The 16659-nt window shown below is 46.2% G+C and overlaps 1 protein-coding gene across 1 annotated transcript; it reads left to right on the plus strand.

Annotated features, from left to right (window-relative positions):
• The first annotated feature begins 1972 nt into the window (after positions 1–1972).
• LOC121643935 (inositol monophosphatase 1-like) lies at positions 1973–8625 on the plus strand. Its single transcript, XM_041991563.1, has 8 exons — positions 1973–2055; positions 2300–2433; positions 5397–5501; positions 5582–5627; positions 6651–6759; positions 6843–6951; positions 8186–8337; positions 8412–8625. Exons 1-8 carry the CDS (start codon positions 1996–1998, stop codon positions 8567–8569), a joined length of 873 nt encoding a protein of 290 aa, XP_041847497.1. The 5' UTR covers positions 1973–1995; the 3' UTR covers positions 8570–8625.
• The last annotated feature ends 8034 nt before the right edge of the window (positions 8626–16659 follow it).

Here is a 16659-nt window from a genome sequence, read left to right on the forward strand (position 1 = left end):
AGGAAATTTTCTGATGTGTTCATGTACAGGTGTAACAGTTTGTTGTCTGGTGATGGTGGACTGAAGGTCGTTTCCTTCTGTCTGTGATCTGTTTGTCTCTTTTCTTCTTTCCTTTTTGCATCTTTTTGCTATTTTCCATCTTTTTCTGTCCCCTCCGGTCAGGTCCAGCAAGTTTACATAGATTCCATGATTCAAAGTAAATAAATAAATAAATTTATCACATTATCAAGAGGAGCCTTACCCATAGGCCTCCCTTGGCAGAGCAAATTTGTTCAGCACAATAAAATTTGTTCAGAACGATTCAGCAACCAGACTGTCACTCTGCTGCTATGATGCTGGACAGGACAGGTAAAAAAAAAAGATGAAGCTGGTATTCTGGTTGGCTCAGAGAGCTGTACAGGACAGAAACAGTCCAATCAGAAACCAGCTTCTACAGACGTCTCTACAGCTGCTGTGGATGATATCAGTAGATGGAAGGATATTGTGGGTTTTCTCTCTAATAGAAACAGTTTTGTTTATGTTTAAATCATGAAGTCATCCCAGCTGAGAGGTAAGGGAATACATGGCTCAACGGCACTATGGCGGCTAGCCAGCCTGGCTACAGAGCTGAAGAGAAACCTGGACTAGTTCTCCATCAATGATCAGTATCATCTGTTCAAGCCTTATGCAGAGCTTTCTGATCTACTATTAAAGCCTCGTCCAGACCAGATGAACATTTCCACTCGGCTTGACGTCTGTTTCAAAGCTTGTTGAAGGGAATCAAACCACCGAGCTTCTTCTGGCTGCTTATCTGCTTTTCTAGAGGAGCATCCTCTAGAAAAGGGAGGAGGAGGAGGATGATGAGGTTGATGAGGCTGATGAGGAGGATGATGATGTTGAGGATGAGGGGGATGAGGATGAGGTTGATGAGGAGGAGGAGGAGGGGGAGGAGGCAGAGGATGAGGAGGATGATGATGTTGCGGATGAGGGGGAGGAGGAGGAGGATGAGGCTGAGGATGAGGATGATGAGGAGGAGGGGGAGGAGGATGATGATGATGTGGAGGATGAGGAGGATGATGATGTGGAGGATGAGGGGGAGGAGGAGGATGATGATGTGGAGGAGGAGGGGGAGGAGGATGATGATGATGTGGAGGATGAGGGGGAGGAGGAGGATGATGATGTGGAGGATGAGGGGGAGGAGGATGATGATGATGTGGAGGATGAGGAGGATGATGATGTGGAGGAGGAGGGGGAGGAGGATGATGATGATGTGGAGGATGAGGGGGAGGAGGAGGATGATGATGTGGAGGATGAGGGGGAGGAGGAGGATGATGATGTGGAGGATGAGGGGGAGGAGGAGGATGATGATGTGGAGGATGAGGGGGAGGAGGAGGATGATGATGTGGAGGATGAGGGGGAGGAGGAGGATGATGATGTGGAGGAGGAGGGGGAGGAGGATGATGATGATGTGGAGGATGAGGGGGAGGAGGAGGATGATGATGTGGAGGATGAGGGGGAGGAGGAGGATGATGATGTGGAGGATGAGGGGGAGGAGGATGATGATGATGTGGAGGATGAGGAGGATGATGATGTGGAGGATGAGGGGGAGGAGGAGGATGATGATGTGGAGGAGGAGGGGGAGGAGGAGGATGATGATGTGGAGGAGGAGGGGGAGGAGGAGGATGATGATGTGGAGGATGAGGGGGAGGAGGAGGATGAGGAGGATGATGATGTGGAGAATGAGGGGGAGGAGGATGAGGTTGAGGAGAGGAGGAGTCTCCAGGTCCCAGCAGTCCTGTGATTGGGTGGTTGTGCTGCAGCCTGGGGCTTTGCTCTGATTGGCTGTTTACAGGATAAAGAGAGGACCATTCTGCAGACCTTCATCCAGGATCTGGTCTCTTGGCTCTGGTTCTCTCTTTTTCTCACACCTCTCTTCAGGGTTTCCTCCAGCTTGGGTTTCCCATCGCCCTCTCTGCACTCTGACAGGAGGTATCACTCTGTCAGCTTTTCGTGGTCATGGCTGACTGGACTGACTGTCTGAACTTTGGGATCTCTGTGGCTAGAGAGGCTGGAAAGGTAGGAGCAGCTTCATCTGTCACCTGGACACACACCTGCCTAAGTTCTAGATGTGGAGGAGAACCGAAGCATGGCAGGTTCTAACAGCTGATCAACACAATGTAGTGTGGTGTGTGACCAATCAGCTGCAGGCAGCTGATTATGTCATTCAGGGTCAGGGAGCGGTCAGCTATGATAAAAACGTTCAGGAATGTCACGAAGCAGCCAGGTGAGCAGGGCCTGACTCGCTGTCCCCGTCCTCCAGGTGGTTCTGGCAGCTCTGCAGCAGCAGAAGGAGGTGGACCTGAAGAGTTCTCCGGCGGATCTTGTGACCGAGACCGACCAGAGAGTTGAGAAGATTCTGATCTCAGAAATCAGGAAAAAGTTTCCTCAACACAGGTACTTGCAGCAAGGGAGGAGGGGGGGGGACTCGGGTCGCAGCGGGGGGAATCAGGTGTTGCCGGGGGGGGGGACTAAGGTGTAGCTAATGGGATCAGGGAACAGACAGAACCGCTGGAATTTGTGAATTTCAGAGCAGTTTGCTCAGCCAGCGTGTTTTGCTCATCATGATGATGAATCAGGTGACGTTCCACCTGATTCTGTGGCTGTCAGCCTCCATGTGAAGAAGAAAACACATGAAGCAGATGAGTATTGCTCTACAACATCTGCATTCAAGCTCCCGTAGTCATCTGAAGGCCATGGTTGTTGCTAGTCACCACTCAGGGAAAAGGGGACAGGACAACCCATGTTGATTCATCCTGGTGGATCAGATGAGTCGAGATCTCCCCCAGAGATGGAGATGGAGGGGGCGGTGAAGATTGAAGATCTCCCGCTGGTGCTGGGAGACAGTTGCAGTGGCTGGCCAGGAAGACCTCCCACAGGGGCACCTGGTAAGAGTAGCAGCATTATGAAACACAGCAACCATCCCTGTGTGGAAGCAGAGCAGTGTCCTGGAGAAAATCCTGCTGGAAGGAAAAGGTCGAGTAAAGTCCGTCAGTTCGTTCACGTCAGTCAGAACTTTGTCAGTTACGTCACTCGTTCTGCAGAAAAGCCAAATCAGAGCAGGTAGATTTTCTTTGCATGTAGGAGGATCCTTGAAGGCCAACATGGCTTCGTTTTGGAAAGACATGAAGTCTGCTGGAGTTTTCTTCATCAATTCTTTAAACTCCAACATGATGTGGACGTTAAACCAATTTAAATTTCTGTTAATTATGTTTCCATCATCACCAAATTTAGCTCGAGCAGCTTTTTCTCTTTTGTTCTTTTACAAATCTTTATTTTATTTTACAGGAGAATCAGTTTAAAACATCCATGGATATCAGATTATTATGAAATAGTTTGGTTTTTCTCCCGGTTCCTCTGTATTAATTCTTACAGTCTACTTTCCTGTGTTATTGCAGATAACAACAACAAACTATTTTATCTATGTTAACGTAGGTTTGCTGAACTAGTTTTTCAAGTTTCCTTTCTTTTACTTTAACTAATTTCCATCTGGTTATTAGCTGACAGTTAAAAGAGGAGCTCCTTTAATTTGCTTTATTTTTACCATTTATTAATCACCATTTTCTCTAAGAGCCAGGGATTTATTTTCCTCTAAGCAAACTGTTTATTAAACCATCCTCTTTTTGTTTTACACTGAGTTCAGATCCTTACTCCGCTTGATTGAAACACAGATCAGGCCTTCAGGGTTTATTCTTAAAAGTAAAATAACACGTGTTACCAGTTCGCCATGACGGATCAATACCAAAGAAAATCCTTCCAGTATATGTGGCTGCTAATAACCCCTAAATGCAGCATGTTATGTTCACACATGAGACCACGGCTCAAAGTTCTTATGCAGCCTTTTTAAGAGCAAAATGAAGCTGTTTCAGGTTTATTCTAAATTATAGATACCAAGATATTTAAAACCTTAACTTAAAGCAAATGTTAGCAAAAATAAAATAATCAGGATCCAGAGACACACGAGCAGCTTTGGTGCGAATCACGCACACACTTTTTTTTTAGTTTTATATAGTTCTTGTAAGTCATTTTTGTTTAAATAACATGATAAATTACAATTTCAATAAACAACATCATCTTGGACATAAGTGCAGCAGCTTCTTCAGTACTTGGTTGAGCCAAAGATCTGGACAAATCTTTCTAACTCATTCTGAGTAGAAGAGTTAAGCTAAGTGTGGAAATGCTCCTTAAACAACTGAGTCTTTAGCTTGCTTTTAAAAGTGGATAAGGACTCTGCGGATCGGACGGAGTTTGGTAGATGGTTCCACCACCGGGGAACAACAGAGGAGAAGAGTCTAGCTACTGATGTGGCGCCACCTTGTGGTGGGAGCACTAGGCGTCTTTCACTGGCAGAGCGTAACTGTGGAGAGGGAGTGTAGCTCTGGATTAAGGAGTGGAGGTAGACCGGAGCCGTTTGGGTTATTGTTTTGTAAGCCAGAAGCAGAGCTTTGAATAAGTTTGGTAAGGCTGAGTTGGTCAGGCTCAGTGAATTGGTTACTGATGGTAGCAACCTTTTCAGTGAAGTAGGAAGCAAACATTTCTGCAGTCAGCACAGTGGGAGGCTGAGCAGGTGGTGGAGATAGAAGAGAGTTAAACACCATGAACATGTCGTGTGTTGGGAGCATTGCGGATCTTGTTCTGATAAAAGGTTATCTTGGCCGCCTTTAGGCTGGATGTGAAAGTTATAAGTTTTTGCTGGTACTCAGACAAGTCAGTGTGTTCTTTTGATTTGCGCCACTTTCTTTCTGCAGCCCCGAGTCCGGCTCTGTGCTCCCTCAGAACCTCTGTGAGACATGGACTGGGAGGGTTTTGTCTGGCTGGTTTTGACACCAGAGGACAGTTTGTCTGGAGAGGAGGCAAGAGAGGAGCAGAGTGTTTCTGTAGCCTCATTAACAGACAGTAAGGAGAAGTCTGAGTGGGAAGGGAGGGTAGAGTAAACCTCATCAGACAGCTGTGTAGGTCTGAGGGAGCTCAGGTTTCTGCGGTAGGACACCATTTTAGGAGCCGCTTGATTGACATGAGGAAGGAAGACAGAGAATTTAACCAGGAAGTGGTCTGAGAGGTGCAGCGGGGTGACGGACAGGTCGGCTGTGGAGCAGTTTCTGGTCAGAACCAAGTCAAGAGTATTACCAGCTTTGTGTGTTGGAGGAGTCTGAACCAGTTTGAGACTGAAAGAGTAGATGAGAGCCAGAAAGTCAGTCGCTGTGGTTTGTCAATGTGAATGTTCATGTCTCCCATGACAATTAGTGGTGTGTCATCATCAGGAATGTCAGAGAGAATCATGTCCATTTCAGGAGGACCAGTACTACCAGGTTCTGAACAGAGAGCAAAACCATCACCACATATGTGATCTATCACCTCAGGTTCATTGGAGAAGAGTCTGTGGCAGCAGGTGAGCGTGTGCAGCTGACCAACAGTCCTACCTGGATCATTGACCCCATCGACGGGACTGTAAACTTCGTTCACAGGTGAGATGCTACACCCACACAGTGATGTCATAGACAGGTGGCCTCACCTGAATCACAGCCTGAAATCACTGTCTTCACAGGTTTCCATTCGTGGCTGTCTCTATAGCCTTCTCTGTCAACAAGCAGGTAATCTCACCTGTAAGGTAAACTTACCTGTTAAGTAAAGCTTTTTATTTTTAGTCAATCTTTAACCAGTAAAGTCTCACTGAGGTCACAGACCTCTTCTTGGTCCTGGCCTAGAAAAAACGGCATTACACCCTGGAAAAACAAGACCATCAAAGATAGACACCATCACAAAATGGTCCTGTACTGGAGGATGTGTCAGACAGGAAGTGATGCGTAACGTTGTTGTTGACAGACGTGTCAGACAGGAAGTGATGCGTAACATTGTTGTTGACAGACGTGTCAGACAGGAAGTGATGCGTAACGTTGTTGTTGACAGACGTGTCAGACAGGAAGTGATGCTTAACGTTGTTGTTGACAGACGTGTCAGACAGGAAGTGATGCGTAAAGTTGTTATTGACAGACGTGTCAGACAGGAAGTGATGCGTAACGTTGTTGTTGACAGACGTGTCAGACAGAAAGTGATGCGTAACGTTGTTGTTGACAGACGTGTCAGACAGGAAGTGATGCGTAACGTTGTTGTTGACAGACATGTCAGACAGGAAGTGATGCGTAACGTTGTTGTTGACAGACGTGTCAGACAGGAAGTGATGCGTAACGTTGTTGTTGACAGACGTGTCAGACAGGAAGTGATGCGTAACGTTGTTGTTGACAGACGTGTCAGACAGGAAGTGATGCGTAACGTTGTTGTTGACAGACGTGTCAGACAGGAAGTGATGCGTAACGTTGTTGTTGACAGACGTGTCAGACAGGAAGTGATGCGTAACGTTGTTGTTGACAGACGTGTCAGACAGGAAGTGATGCGTAACGTTGTTGTTGACAGACGTGTCAGACAGGAAGTGATGCGTAACGTTGTTGTTGACAGACGTGTCAGACAGGAAGTGATGCGTAACGTTGTTGTTGACAGACGTGTCAGACAGGAAGTGATGCGTAACGTTGTTGACAGACTGTCAGACAGGAAGTGATGCGTAACGTTGTTGTTGACAGACGTGTCAGACAGGAAGTGATGCGTAACGTTGTTGACAGACGGAGTTCGGGATCGTCTACAGCTGTGTGGAGGACAAACTGTTCCACGCTCAGAGAGGACGAGGAGCTTTCCTAAATGGAGAACCACTGCACGCCTCTGGACAGGAAGGTGACATCACACAGGACATCATTCCCCTCCACCTGTCCTCTGGTTCCAAGTGTCATTCTGACAGTTCTGTCTCGTCCAATCAGACATCAACAGGTGTGTGGTGGTGACGGAGATTGGGGCGGAGCGTGATGAACTCTCCTTGTCCACCATGACTTCCAACATCTTCAGGCTGCTGAAGCTTCCTGTACATGGGTAAGAATCTACTAAAAATTCTGGAACCAGAACCTGAACCAGACTCAGGACCAAAACCAAAACTACAATCCGGACCAGAACTAGAAGCAGGACCAGGGTCTAAACTAGAACCAAAATCAGAAAGGGCTGAATAACTGAAGGTTCTGCATCCTATTCTACCTTTAGTACCTCTAGGGAACCTGAACCTTTAGGAACCCGAACTATACCTGCAGTCTTGATTGAAGTTCTCTACTAAGAAAATCTGGAGATTTTCTGAACATTTCTTTGTCCGGTTAGGAGACGAGCTGCTGCAGACGGTTGAGGTCTGAACGGCCGATGTATGTCCAGGCGCGATGAAATAAAAGCATGGACAACTTTTTCTAGATCAGCCCTTCTTAGACAGTGTTATATGAAGCTAGTCTTGATCACTGAGCTGACCTGCTTGTCTAATTTAAATTTAAAAGTTTAGTTTAAAATTTAAACGCCTCATCCATAATAACACCAGGGTTAGGGTTACCCTAACCCTGCTTTTTTATTCTGAACCTTTCTACCATTGAAATTTACAATAATCTTCAACTCTTTTAGTTTCTAACAAAAACAGTTCTGTTCTCTTTTTCTGCCACCGTTGTTTAACTGAAACTCCGTAGTCCCATTTTACCCCAACCTGGTTCAAGCACCCACAGGGACAACAGCCGCTACCACCCAGCCATGCTGATCCCATCGGGAAAAGGTTTAAACCACCTCTTTAATCCGGTGTGGGATTGTGGGCCGCCGTCTACCAGGTCTGGACTCCATCTACACCGCCCGAGTCCAGAAGAGTACCAGACGCACTGCAGCCGACCCCACCCACCCAGGCAACGCCCTGTTTGCACCGCCTCCATCAGGAAAGCTGGACAGGAGCATTAAAACTCACACACACACACACACACACACTCACACACACACTCAGACCTCCATCCTTCCACCAGCACGATCTTCATCCAGCCTGTAAAGATTCCTGTCTGCTGGGAATTCTCTCATTGTCTGTAGATAGTTGTGTTCTATATTTTTTATTTTTATTGTGTTTATTGTGTTTTATTGTGTTATTTTATTAAGTGCTTAGTCGAAGGACTCCTCAAAATGTTGTTATGCTGCATAATGACAATAAAGATGTTGAATCCATGGCAGGATAAACAGCTGGAGAAACGTCATGGAAACGCGTCTTCATGTCTGACAGAAGACATGGACGACTCACACGTGTGTGTTTGGGTTTCAGGGTTCGTGCACTCGGCACCGCGGCCGTCGACATGTGTCAGGTAGCAACAGGTGGAGCAGATGCGTACTACCACATCGGGATGCACTGCTGGGACATCGCTGCCTCCGCCATTATCGTGCAGGAAGCCGGAGGCGTCGTTATGGATACCGATGGTGGGTGTCTGATGTGTGAAGTCACAAGTACCTGTGGAGGCAAGCTCTCCTCTGATTGGTCCGTGTGTTTTCAGGCTCTGGCTTTGACATGATGTCTAGGAGGGTCATCGCTGCCAGCTCCTGGGCTGTGGCCAACCACATTGCTCAGGTGGTTCAGGCCTTTCCGTGTTGCCGTGACGACGACGACACTTACAAATGTACCTATGGAGCTGCAGGTGTGAATGGACTATAGGTCAGTTGACAGGAAGTTGTTTGTGAAGATTTCAACACAATAAAATCTGGAAAACGTCAGCATGAAGTTTATCGATCACTGATTGATTGGATTTCAAGTCAATAAAAAAATATCCTGATCAAAGAGTTCAGATGTTTGATTCACCACCATTAACGATGTGGATCTATTACAAAGTCAGTCCTGATCCAGATCCCAGATCCAGAGACCTGCCATACCACCGCAAACAATTCCCTATCCACTATCTGTGAGACGAGCCTTCAGACCCGAACCTTCGGAATATCATGTGACAAATCTTCAGGCCTTCCTGGGAGTCTGCATATTTTATATGAATTATTAATATTTTTATCTAACATTTTTTATTTTTAACCCGTTTAATACCACATTTTTCCCGACATAAAAGTATTTAAATAAGGTGTCATTAGTAGCCCTTTGAACTAATCAATATGTTTTTAAAAGTAACATTGAAAAATAAAAAAAGGTGTTTTTATGCCGACCAGTGGGACAATGTGTGGTACTCTCAAGCAGATCTCAATATGTCATCATTGTTTTTTTTTATTTTAATATAACCTGCAACACCATTCGTGCAACATTTGAAATTGTACTTTTGAACAATATAATTTGTAATGTTATAACATTTTAGTGCAACCTTCACTTGATAATGTGAATTAGGCTCATGTGATCCATTCACATTAAACATAACATGTTTAGGTGCAATGTCCTCTGTAGATCACACATTCATGTTTTAACACATGCCATGGCAAACTAGAGAAATGTATAAAGAACCTGGCTCTTGAACAAAGTGCTTGATTTCTTTGTGTATTACTATATTTACCTATAAACATACTCTCATTGCAGTAATATAGAAGATGAAGGTAACGTTTATGGTAGAAAAATGAACAAAAACAATGAACGATAAACCTTTATGTTTCAGCCATGACTGCGCCTTTTCACCCCTCCATGGCCGGAGTATTCTGTACTTGACAGTCCTTTCAAGCTTTTTCTACCCCCTCCCCCTCATAGTCCATGTCTGACTCATCACTATCACAATCACTTAGGATGGAATCTTTCTCATTTTGAGGTATAACTATGTTGTATGCCTCGTCTGGGCCATCACTTAAGTCTAACATATCAAGAACCTCACTCAAAGTATATGTAAAAGAAAGAAAAAAGTTCAAAGTTAAACACTGCAAAAATTTTGTATATATAAAAATAATTGTGCACCTAAATGCAATGTAATATCCCACCAGTCACTACTGTGATCATTAACACGTTTACTCATTCTGAAGACACACCTAACAAATCTGAGTAAATGCAATAACATATATTGTCATTAGACACCTTAAAGATCATGTGTACCAAAAATCATTGTCCTATGTTAATTTCAACATACGTTATTAACCTCTTCTTTGTGAGGTTTGAGGCAGCCATCCTCCCCTCAAGGTGCAACCAGGAAGTAAACAGATCTGGTCATGTGACAGTTTAAACATGAGCCTTGTACCAATATTCTAAATATCTACATAAACCCATAGATTTCTCCAGAAGTCTGTCTTGGTCCTGGTTGGGAGATAAGAAACTTGTAGGGAGGTTTAGCTCATCACCTTAGAAAAAGCAGGTTTTAAAGTATAAGAAAGTTCCAGCTCATCCGTTTGGACCTCCATCTGGACTCCATGACACATAAGTTTTTTGTGATCCACATCATGACAGATTTGTAGCTGTGCAGGAGATTAATTCAAAAACTTTCCAGATCCTGAACGTAACCTAAGAAATGTACTCCCCCAGTCTGGGTTGGAGAGCTGACCTTTGTTATCCTGTGGAGATAGACAAAGCTGCATGCTGGGCTTCCAAGCCAGACCCCCTCGCATCTTGGGAGGGCTTTTCTGGCCATCCATTTCTGTAAAGAAATTAAACAAAGTTCTGTTTTCTCCTTTGACGAAGCTGAAATCCGCTACACCCAGTAACCATCACAGTGGCAGATTTCCAGCAAAGACTCTCAGGTATGAAGAACTGGTCAGCACCTGGCGCAGACATGATCCACTGGTTAGAGACGCCTAGCGGCACAAATGAACCAACAGCCGAAGGAAGGGACCCACCCTGAATGGATAACCGAGGGATTGACAGCCCTGATACTGAAATATCCCCAGAAGGGAGCAGTCCCATCCAACTATCGGATGATAACCTGTCTCTCCACAACATGGAAACTCATGTTGGGCTTCATAGCGGCTAAGCTAAGCGGCACATGGATCAATACATGACAGAGACACAGAAAGGCTTTGGTAAAGGTACCTGAGGAGCCACCAGCTGCTGGTTGGTAGAACTGTCGCCTGAGACTGACCAACCGCTACTACCTGGACTGATTACCAGAACGCCTCTGACTCAACGCCACAAATTCTGGAAAGCCTGAAGCTGTATGAGATCAACACTGTTACGACCCAAGGTAGGGGTATGATTGGGCGCAACAAAAGATGACGCTGGGGACAGATGGTAAAAGTAAAGTAAGCACATTTTATTAAAACCCCGTGAACGATGAGTGAAAACCTGTAACAAAAAAGTACACAAAATAAACAAGTGCTGGGGTTAGCGGACCTGCTGAAAGAAATATACCAGAACCTATACCAAAAACCACCAATTGAAAACCAAAAGACTGTACAGAGACTCGGTGAAGCTAAAACCAAACAAAAGAGCAGCAGACCATAAACTAAAGTGACGGAAGTCACAACCAAAACCAAACACTAATCTAGCCCAACACCAAATGGCAGAAACACAAACTAAAGTGTAGCAGAGCCTGAACTGAACTGAGTGCGTAAACTAAGGTGAATCCAAACTAAAAACAGAACCACATGGGACGCACCACAACCAGGAATCCACCTGCTGTGTCCAAATAATGGTCTGCCCCACAAACAATTCACTGACACGAAGCACAGCTAGGGATGTTATGCTCGAATCTCCTCCCCTTTTCATTTTTATATGTTTATATATTCATGTTTATATAGCTGAATCATCTTATCAGGGGTAAACCCAGGACTTGGTCCTGCTCAGTCCACATAGTGCTGGTCTACAGCAAATGTTGAAGGTGCGCTCTCAGTCTGGCAGAGATCAGAATATAGAATATAAGAAGCCAAATAATGAAGTGCTGGGGATGGGAACCTTTCCTATCTTTTATCTGTCTGACTGTCTGCATGTGTGAGGAAGTTGGGTACGAGAGATGACAGACGTCCATCCACAGCGCTGTAAAGTTTATGCTGCAGCTAACACGCCAATCAGCTCGAGTTAGGCCTCTGAGAAGCTGCTTTCCATTCCCGTCGAGTCTGAGGACGCGTGGGTCTAGCATAGTCTTCTGATGTCAGCTAATCTTTGGTATTTCTCTGTTGGAGGATTGTGTTGTATGGACCTGTGTCTGCAAATAAAGTTTTTTATATTCATGGATTTTTAAGAGTATACCTGCTGATGACACGTTTAGAAGCTTCTATAAAACATTATATGAATCACAGATTAATCCAACAGATGAACATATTGAACAATTTTTAAATAACATTAATCTACCAAAACTAAAAAATGAAAATAAAATAAATTTAGATGCACTTATTACTGTAGATGAACTCCACGAAGCTCTCCAACATATGCCCAACAATAAAGCCCCGGGTCCAGATGGTTACTCAGCAGAATTTTACAAGGAATTCTGGACAACGCTAGCTCCTACATTTTATAATATGTTGTTAGAAATACAGGAAAAACAAAAAATACCGCAAAATATGAACTTAGCTAATATAACACTATTGCTAAAACCAGGCAAAGACCCCACACTTCCATCCAGTTACCGTCCCATATCTTTAATAAATGTAGACCTGAAAATAATTAGTAAAGCTCTTGCCAGAAGGATAGAAAAAATAACCCCTCTTATAATACATCCGGACCAGACAGGTTTTATAAAAGGCCGACATTCATCTACTAACACGCGTAGACTAATTAACCTCATAGATTACTCTACTTTACATAATCTAGAATCCACAATCATTTCTCTAGATGCAGAAAAAGCCTTCGACAGGGTAAACTGGAAGTTTCTGTTTGCAACACTAGACAAATTTGGGTTTGGACCTGCTTTCATAGAGTGGATTAAAATATTATATAATAACCCAAATGCATGTGTGAAAACCAACGATCAAACTTCTCCAAGCTTCCGCTTACAGAGAGGCACCAGACAGGGCTGTCCACTCTCCCCCTCACTTTTTGCCATTTTCATAGAGCCGTTAGCAGCTGCTATTAGACAAAATATAGAAATTAAAGGAATCCAGGGCAAAAATATAGAACATAAAATAAGTCTTTATGCAGATGATGTATTACTCTTCCTTCAGAACTCACAAACATCACTCTCTGAGACAATCACAGTTATTAATAAGTTCTCATCAATATCTGATTATTCTATTAACTGGTCTAAGACTACAGCCATGTCCATCAACTGTGACCTACAAAACATCCCTAATATCAAAATACAGACAGGAAACATTAGATATTTAGGTATAAATATTTCCCCCAGATTATCAGATTTAACAAAATTAAACTATGTTCAGCTACTAAAAACAATAGAAGATGATCTCTTACGGTGGAGGCGCTTACCCATCTCACTAATGGGGAGAGTTGCCACCATTAAGATGATGATTCTACCTAAAGTTAATTATTTATTTTCAATGATACCCACTAAACCCTCCACCAGTTGGTTTAAATCTCTGGACTCTTTCATATCCAAGTTTCTTTGGAAAAACAAGCCGTCACGTATCAGTCTTAAAACCTTACAGCAGACTAAAGATAGAGGAGGACTGGATCTACCAAACTTTAATCACTACTTTATAGCTAACAGGCTGCAGTACATCTCAAAGTGGCTCAAACCCAGTTATCTGGATGAGCCGTGGCTAGATGGGGAGCAGGCTTTGTGTGAGGACTTAGTCATCTCTGACCTGCCGTTCATCAGCTCAACCATTAAACCATATAAGTGCTTTAAAAGCCTTAACATCCGTTTTCCCTTAATGGCTTGGTGGGAATTCTGTAAGATAACCAGATCTTCCCTCTTTCCATGTAGACTTACACCCATCTGGAACAACCCTGACATCCTGCAGAACAAAAAGATGATAAACTTCACTCAATGGAAGACTAAAGGAATACAACAGTTAGGACAGATAATAGAAAATGGAAACTTTGTATCTTTCAACACAATTGTCTCACAGTATGGAATCAACAGCAATAAATTCTTAGAGTACCACCAACTAAAATCAATTATATGTAAGAAGTATACCCCTGTACAGTTAGACTTGCAGCTTCCTGTCAGAATAGCAGAATTCTTGAATCTTAATACTCCAAAATTATTATCAAAAATATATAGATTACTTGCAAAGCTAGAAGACAGGATATCTCTCCCAACTTCAAATGGGAAGATGATTTATCTAATAACTTTGATCAGAAAAGATGGTCACAAATATGTTTAAACACGTTTAAAATGACTCAGAATTCAAATATACAACTAATACAATTCAAAATTCTCCATAGAACTCATTATACAGGACACAGGATGTTCAGGATGGGCCTTTCACCATCAGATATCTGCCCACACTGCTCTGAGAACACTTCTGATAGCTACATCCATGCGCTGTGGTCCTGCACACCTGTCCAAAGGTTCTGGATTAAGGTGTGTGAAGATCTCTCAAAATGGTTTAAAACCAGTTTTTCTGCAAACCCCACACTTTGCCTACTGGGCGACCTGGGTGACACTAACATAGGAATACACTCCATAAACTTGGTCCTCGCAGTCTTATGCATTGCAAAGAAAACTATTCTTGTGAACTGGAAAGATAAGAATAATTTGTCTATCCAGCAGTTTAGAAATCTCCTGTTAGATCACATCAGCATTGAGACAATGTCTGCCTCCTCCAGGAACCAATCAGATGACTTTCATTCCCTCTGGTCCCCTGTGACTGGCTACATCACCTAATGTAGGTGGAGGATTGCGGCTTCGCTGGGATGGGGGTGGATATGGGTGGGGGGTCCCTGGTGGCTTCGGGTCTCCGGTTGTCTCCTGGGTGGGGATCTCGGCTGCTCCGCTGCTGGGTCGGCTGGGGGTTCCGGTCTGGGTGGGCGGCATTGGGTGGGCCCCGGGGTGGGGCTGCCTCGTGGCGGTGGGGGGTGGCTGCCGGGGTGCCTGGGTCGGTGTCCGTCGGCCCCTGGCCGGGTGGCCGGTCGGGCCCGGGGTGGGCCGGGTGGGGGCCCCGGGCTCTGGGGTGTCGGGTCTCCCCCCTCTCCTGGGGGTGGCTGGGCCCGTCCGGATGTGCCGTGCCGGGGGTTGGTCCGTGCCCTGGTGCTTGGTCGCAGCCCCGGAACCTGGGTGGGGGTGTGTTTGTATATAGGTGGGTGTGTGTGTGTGTGTGTCCGTAGGTATGCTGGTGTGTGGGTGGGTGTAGAGGGATGTGTGTGCTGTATGTGTGTGTGGGTGTGTATGAAGGTCTAGGTGTGTGCGTGTATGTGTGTGTGAGTGGTGTGCGGGTGTGTGTGTGGAGGTCTATGTGGGATGTGTGTGTGGGTGTGTGTGAAGGTGTGTATATATGAGTGTGTGCACGTGGAGGTCGAGGTGTGTGTGGAGGAGTGAAGGAGTGGGTGGAGGCGTGAGTATGTATGGAGGTGCTTGTGTGTATATGCGGGTATGTATGTGAGTGCGTGTGTAGTGGTGTATGTGTATGGAGGGGTATGAGAGTGTGTGTGTATGTGGGCACCGGTGTGTGTGTTTATAGGTATGTGCGTGAAGTGTGTGTGTGGAGGTATGTGCACGTATTGAGGTGTTGGTGTATAGAGGTGTGTGAGAGGGTGTGTGAGTGGCTGGGGGAAAAAAAAAAAAAAAAAAAAAACGAGTGTGTGTGCGTTTGCAGGGGGTTAGGACGTGTCCTCTGGGGGGCGCCCTGGCCGGGTGTTGGGGGTGTGGGCCTGGGGTTCCCTTCCTTTGCCTCGCCCCCCTCCCACTCAGAAAGAGGAAAGTGGCCCCTTGGGCTGGTGGCTGGCCCCTGGGGGGGTTCGTGGCGTGCCTGGGTTGGGGTGCCTGCTCCGGGCCTGTGACGCCCTTCGGGGCCGGCGGGGGACGGGGGCGCCCTAAGCCACTGGCGGGTCGTCTTCCAGGGGGGAGGCTTACTCCCCTCTGGACCTACATCTCCTGACCCCTCCCCTCCCCCACTCTTCACTACATACACAGGTAGGGCTGTGGGAGGTGTGCTTGTTGCGCTGGGCGGGGCAGGGGGGTCATCATAGTGGCCCCGTTGCTTCGCCGAGCGGCAGCATGCCTCCCAGCTTTTAATTCCACTTAGTCACTGAGCACAAATAACATTTGCAACATACAAACACGTTTTGGGGGGTGGAACATGCGAGGTCAGGTGGGTGGGACTGCTCAGGTGGCCCCGCCCCCTCCTCAATGCAGTTACTGCCCCCCAATTTTAACCCTCTTTTTTTAATTGCAAACAGCACATAATATATTCCATCACTAGTGGGGGAGGGAGGGGGGATGGGGTCTTCAAGCGCCCCTGTCTCCATGGATGGCCAGGGGGCGGGGCGGGCCGGGTGGCATGTCGCGTTGGCCCGGGGCGTAGGCGGGCTGTCCCGGGGGGTTTTGGCTGGAAGGTGCTGTTTTGGGGGTGGGGAGTGGGGGGGCGGGGTGGGGGGGGGGGTGGCCTGGCTCGTGTCTCCTCGCCTCCTGGCTGGGGCTGTCCCCCCGTGGCGTGGGGTGGCGGGAGGATGGTGGTGGGGGGATGGTGTTTGTGTGTGTGTGTGTTGGGGGGGGGGGTGGTGTGTGGGTGGGAGAGTGGTGTGGGTGTGGGGGGATGGGTGGTGGAGGGATGGTGTGTGGGAGGGTGGGGTGTGTGGAGGTGGATGCGTGGTGTGTGGGAGGGGGGGTGGTGTGGGTGTGGGAGGATGAATGGTGGAGGGATGATGTATGTGTGGGAGGATGGGGTATGTGTGGGAGAATGTATGGTGCAGGGATGGGGGAGTGTGTGGGAGGATGGATGGTGGAAGGATGGTGTGTGTGCGGGAGGATGGATGGTGTATGGGAGGGAGGATGGTGTGTG

This window comes from Melanotaenia boesemani, chromosome 8 (genome assembly GCF_017639745.1).
Source record: "Melanotaenia boesemani isolate fMelBoe1 chromosome 8, fMelBoe1.pri, whole genome shotgun sequence".
Taxonomy (NCBI): Eukaryota; Metazoa; Chordata; class Actinopteri; order Atheriniformes; family Melanotaeniidae; genus Melanotaenia; species Melanotaenia boesemani.

Excerpts from the sequence above, each read along its gene's own strand:
- LOC121643935 (XM_041991563.1), top strand. The coding sequence starts at position 1,996 with ATGGCTGACTGGACTGACTGTCTGAACTTTGGGATCTCTGTGGCTAGA. Across the intron at positions 2,056-2,299 it reads TGGCTAGAGAGGCTGGAAAG|GTGGTTCTGGCAGCTCTGCA; the intron begins GTAGGAGCAGCT and ends CCCGTCCTCCAG. Across the intron at positions 2,434-5,396 it reads AAAAAGTTTCCTCAACACAG|GTTCATTGGAGAAGAGTCTG; the intron begins GTACTTGCAGCA and ends CTATCACCTCAG.